General features: G+C 48.8%; 1 protein-coding gene across 1 annotated transcript in view; it reads right to left on the bottom strand.

Moving 5' to 3' along the window:
• Positions 1-378: 378 nt before the first annotated feature.
• Positions 379-6000, bottom strand: part of DISP1 (dispatched RND transporter family member 1) — a gene marked incomplete at its 3' end in the record, with an annotated part of 138549 nt that continues 132927 nt past the window's right edge. Inside the window, exon 10 of the mRNA XM_080940847.1 lies at positions 379-3966. Within this exon, the coding sequence (XP_080796973.1) occupies positions 379-3966 (3588 nt within the window). The remainder of the gene's footprint in view (positions 3967-6000) is intronic.

Genomic DNA, 6000 nt, shown 5'->3' with positions numbered 1-6000 from the left:
ACAGTGAGAACACTAGGTAACGTACTGTCTGCAAGAACAGAACCATCTGGGCAATTCGCACCATCATTGTGACTCAGTGCTACAGGAAGGTACATGAAGAAGAAGTTAAGCTGGGTAGGACTTTATAAGAGCTACTTTTCGTTGAGATTTTGAAATTAAAAAAAAAATCTACTAACCCAAAAATCCAATAATCTTAATACATTCACTAGATCTGTGAGTTTATTCACTGTTCAGATAGAACATGACAATGTCCTGGACTGTAATGTGGTAACACAAGGAACACGCCTGTCGTCAGCCTCCCTCTGTAGGCTCCCAGACCTCACCCCCAACTCCAAAGAATGACAGAGGCAGGTGCTTCTGAATGCAGTGCTAGATTTATTATAGTGTTTTTATTAACAGACTTTCGCCAGACAGGTCTGAGTGTGTTGGTACAGCAGGCACATTGGCTTCGAGGTTTGGCATCTGGCAGTCGGCGGGACCGCACTTCAATCTCACAATGCTTCTACAACTCTGTGGGCTGTTTGGGCAGGACCTGCAGTCAGCACCCCCTATTAAATGGCTGAATATAAATTTTGGTTCATTATGATTTAAACGTTCTGAGTTCACAACTTCATCCATCTGCAGCAGGCTTGGCTCTGCTTTGTTCTCCACCTTGTCAGTCTGGTTTGGTAAACTAGAGTTCTTGGTTTCTGTCCCTCCACTGCCCTCTGTGTCCCCCGTGTCTCTACTTTGGCAGAGTCTCCTTTGGTTAGCCTCAGGCTCGCAACAAGCTCTTTGGAAAGACTCTGTGCTCCTGCCGTCTCCTGCTGGTGACAGCTCTGCTGTCCTGGGAAGACGCTCATCTGTGCTCTGAAGCTTGTGTGTGCTTGTGGGACCGAGGTTTTCTTGGGCCTGAAAGTGCTGCACTGGGTGAAGAAAAAAATTCCTAGGCTGAGAATTCTGCATCCCTGGTGGCAGCATGTGCTGGACGGGATGCAGAAGGCCCTCAGCGGCGTGGTGTGTGGTCTTTAGAGGAGCCACCACATTCTGAATCTGGACAAAGCTGCCTGCAGTGGAGGCACACTTGTGGCATAAGGAGTGACCCGTCTGCTGGCAACGGCTCTCTGGCAATCCATACTCTAAGCGTGTGTAGCTATGAGTGCAGTTACATCTCGGATTGAGAGAGAAGTGACACATGGTGTCCTGCTCCAGACAGGGCTGCAACAAGGCTGAGTGTGGCTCACTTCTGGGGCTCTTGGTGAGTTCACTGCTGTAGGCTGCCGGCACAGGCATCCTTAAATCCTTCCCTTGGCCACTGAAAAACTCGGAGCAGATGCGTGGCTCTTCGTAAGCGGTCTTCTCTAGGGAAGTGCAGCTGTGAGATGCCAGGGGCTGTAACTCATACAATTCATGTTCCAGTTCGGATTTCTGGCCCCTGGCATCTACACTGTAAGCACTGGTGGTGTGTGTTTTGCTTGGTCCCTTGTCCCCAGGCCTTGCAGACAAGGTGTGGGAAAAGGCACTGCACTGGAGCTTTTTGGGTAAAGGAATCTGGCCACAGGTGCCTTGCGGCCCCAGGCACCGACACAGGCACTGGAAGAAGAAGGTGGCAAAGGCCCAGCTGACGCACATAACAAGCATCATGAACGTGCCCAGCTGCGTGTAAGCCAGGACTGTGGAGGGCATCATCATGGCCCCCGCCACAAAGGTGGTCAGCGCAGCCATGGCGATCGCAGAGCCCATACGACTCAGAGAGAAGATGACCTTGCCTTCTCGGTCAGGATCTGGAGCCAAGCGATACGCCACCCCATAGTGCACAGCAAAGTCTACAGACAAGCCGACTGCAACCGAGATGGTGACAGACTCCAACACGTTCAGCTCCCAGCCCAACAGCACGAGGGACCCAACTGTGACAAATATGGTTCCAGCTATGGAGATGATGGCATACAGGCTTATGATGACATTCCATGTGGTCAGCAGCATCACACTAAACGCAACGGCCACCGAGAGCCCCATGGCAATGAGGGTGCCATCGGACAGGCTGTCCTGCAGGTCATAGAACTCTAGGTTGCTGACAAACCAGCCTCGGCTGAGGCCCTCAGGTGCTGAGCTCAGCTCGTGGGAAATCCACGAGTCCACCTCCTTGTAGAAGTGTTGCATCTTCTCATAGGCCAAGGTGAAGAGGAAGGTGCTCTGGAACTCCAGCACCACGGCCCTGATGGTGTCGTTGATATCGAACCTTGGCCCCGGGGTCTTGTTATTCAGATGGTACCCTGTGCTCCTGTCCAGCTCCATGATGGCCTTCTTGATGCACAGCTCGAAAACCTCTTGCTTATAGGGGAAGCTGCAGTGGCTGCAGCAGGGGTACAGGGCAGGCTCGTCACAGTCCTGGTTCTCCATCCACTGTTTGAAGGTCTCGATGAAACAGCTGGTGAAGTCCTGCTGCTCGGTCTGGTGGAAGAAGGTCTGGTTCCTCAGTTTCTGACAGAAGTGTAAGATCCAGGCCTGGGAGGCTGGGCTAGCAATGTTAAACGTGCTATCTAGTGTCAGCTCCCCTTTGCTCTTGGGGTTCAGAGGGTCACCACTGTCTTCTGGGGACACACCCCAGATCACTGTGATGGGCATATGGAGCTCCTCTCCATGGTGAACCCGCTCAAACATGAAGAGCTTCTTGAACTCAGCATCATAGCGCTCGAAAGGATGCGAGGATCTGAACACCTGGAACTCGGACAACTCCAAGGAAGGCAGTTTCATCTTTGGGTTTATGCACACGATGTAGGCTCCGCCCACAGTTAGGGCAAGGAACCAGATGAGCCAAAGGTAGCGAAACTTGATGACAATGCAGGGCAGCACCTTTTCAAAAAAAATCCGAGACGCCTCTGAGATGGTGAAGAGTACCTTGCGGCCCTTCTGACAGAGCACGGCCCAGCAGCTCTTGTCATAGGCTTGTGGCTGGGGCTTTCTGAAGCAGGTGAATATATTGAGGAGGTAGCGCTCATGCAGAACAATGACGGCCGGGAGCCAGGTGACCATCAACACATAATTCACCAATATGGCGGTCCCCGCGTACACCCCGAAGCACCTGATTGCTGTGATGTTGCTGACGTAGTTGGCGTAGAAGGCGGCGGCAGTGGTGAAGCTGGTGACGAACATGGAGAGGGCAGCATGCTGCAAGGTGATGCTCACCGCCTCCGACGTCTCCGCGCGGGGCTTGTCGAACTTGGTGTAGTTCCAGACGTCACACAGGACAAAAGCATCGTCTGCGCCAATCCCAACCAGGATGATGAGCGCGGTGAGGTTCATAAAGGGGAAAAACTCGAAGTTGAAGACGACTCGGTAGAGGAAGTAGGAGACGATCAGCGAGCTGATGATGGCAAACATGGTCATCAGGGTGATGAACATGGACTTGGTGTACACACACATGATGAGAAGGACGATGGCGATGGCGATGGCGGGGTACACGGTATCCATGAGGAGGTAGTCCTGAAACAGGCTGTGCTTGATGCCAAACTCGATCCCAGTCACCGTGGTGATGCCGTCCGAAGAGTTCCAGTTTTCAAAGTTGTCCAGGTAAATGTTCATCATGCTCTCCCCTTTCTCTGTGGGGGAGAAGAGCATGCTGTACTTCAAAGCTGGAACGGCGTAGTCAGCCGTCTTTGGGGCCATGAAGTCCTTGTCTACCAAGTAGTGGAGAATCTGGTACACGGCGTTGTATTTGGTACACTTGCGGGGCACGTTGGTGCACTTGAGCTGGTCCTTCCTTCTGGCAGCCTTGTCCCAGCAGTCTGGCCCCAGGGTGCCGTTCTGGTAGTGCTTGGCACAGGTCCGGAGCAGCTTCAGTGTGTGAGAGACATCTCGTTCGACAATCTTCTGACAGGATGATCTGTTATTCAGAATGGCGATGTAATTCCCCAGGGTCCAGCTGGGGCAGCAGGAGACGGCGGTGGTCCTCTGGCAGAGGTCGCTGAACTGGGGATGGGATCTGATCTGTAGAGACAGACATGCAGAAGGACTGGAGTTTAAAAGGGCTCTCCACCAGGCAGGTCACTCCTGCCTCTAAGGAACAAGGCAGGCACAGAAGCTAAACAATCCTTCTTCACAGTGTGAGCTGGTGTGTACACAGGTGAGCACTCCCCCCAAGATCTCATCTTATGGCTATTCACTGGGCTGCTAGACTTTGAGCAGCAAACTCCTGTTTGGGAATGGCATACAGAGGTAATGCCATATCAACCAGTACTGAGTCTGGTTTAAGAAGGGAGGTAAACTTGACATCCACTTAGAAAGCAGGTCTTTTCAGCGTCACTGTGGAAGTAATGAAGTAGACAGGCTTTATAGTTTATGTACTCACTGGGATAAGGAAACTGTCCAACTGCTGCTTTCCCTAAAAATCCTGGTTCTTGGAACAAAAGTTTTGGTGACAAAAGTCTCCACAAATCCCAACAAACAGTTGAAAGCAAAAATGCTGGTCCTAAGGGTCCTACAGCTGGCTAGGATACACCCCCAAACTCACCTTTACAATCTGATCCCCAGTGTGACCCTACAGACAGGCAGAGCCTCTGGGAAGTATCGGTGGATTAGTGCCCTCAGAACAGTGGCTGGAGGGAGTCGGCTGGTGCCTTCTGCTGCTACATTGTGCCACGGAGATTGCACCACCTTAGACAGGCACTCACTGGACCCTGAACTTGCAGAACCCTTTATCTTATAACTTGCCACTTTTCAGAGTGGTGAGAAATAAATCATTTTTAAAAATAAATTATCCAGATTAAGGTACTTTGTCAGTCTGAGTAGAGTAGGACAGAACTCTAGTTGATGGATCAAGAAGTGACTGGATTCTTGAAAAGTTTAGAATGTTTACTAAAATAAGGGGAGAAGGCTCAATTTTTTAAGGTTAAAACATCTTCATATCTAATATTAAATTATACAAGTTAATAAATACAAATAAATAAAAAAGAATTTTAGTTCTTCTACATCCTCAAGTTTATTCAGGTTGGTTAAAACCCTTCCTGGGGAACTTCTCTCTTTTGGCAAATAGCAGCGGGTGCACTTGGGATCTGTGGTGACTCTGGGCTGCTATGGGCAGTGTGGCACAGCATGCTGTGCCTGTGAAAAACTTCTCAAGGCTGGTCTTGTCACAGTGAACTATGACTACTCTGCTGAGATATAAAGCTTATTCAACTGCACTCTTAGGTTAGACGAACCACCCCTCTGCCCTTAGGATTAGACTAGAAATCTGCCCCCTTCCTGGGCCTGGCTGAGACTTATTTGTGTTCAGGAGCACCAGAGATAATGTGGTCCCAGTCTTAACACTTTCCCTCAACTTTATTTACCAAATGTTGTTCTAGGGAACCACTCCAAAGTTCAGAAAGGGTGTGAAGAGGGTTTCTAATGTGATTTAAAACAGTCTGTATTGGATTAAACTAGGCTTTGTCAATTGTTCATTAAAATATCTTTCTGAGGCAGAGAAGCTGACTGGCATACACAATCATTTTAGAAGCTGACTTCCCTAAGAAATGAGTGACATATCATGCCCCAAGGCCTGGGTAAGCCGGAACTAGTAGGTGAGGAGAGGTGTGGATGGTACTAGGAGTGTGGACTGGAATTGCATGTGGAGATTCATTATAATGTTTGAAGTTGCTTAGATCTCTATGAGTTTCAGTCTAGCCTGATCTACATACAGGCTAGTGAGGGTTAAACAGTGAGACCGTGTTTTAAGAAACCAACCAAGACAGGGACAAAAAAAAAATAAATAAAATAAAACCAAAACCCCAAATTACTTGTTTTGGATAGTTCTTAATGGGAGGAAAAAAAAAAAAAAAAAAAAAGCCAAAGAGCTGTTATCTAAATGCAAGAGAAAACATTTTACTTTCACAAAAATTTAATTTAAAAGCATATTTCTGAAAACACATAATTCTTTTCTAACACAGGATAATTCATATTTGCTTCCAAGTTTAAAAATTCATATATCTTGAGAAAAATGAGCTAGTGCGGCATGGGATCCTAAAACAGCATCTCCAGTGTTTA

The sequence above is a fragment of the Micromys minutus genome (assembly GCF_963924665.1).
Source record: "Micromys minutus genome assembly, chromosome: 1".
Classification (NCBI taxonomy): Eukaryota; Metazoa; Chordata; class Mammalia; order Rodentia; family Muridae; genus Micromys; species Micromys minutus.
This window is presented reverse-complemented; position numbering and strand designations above follow the sequence as displayed.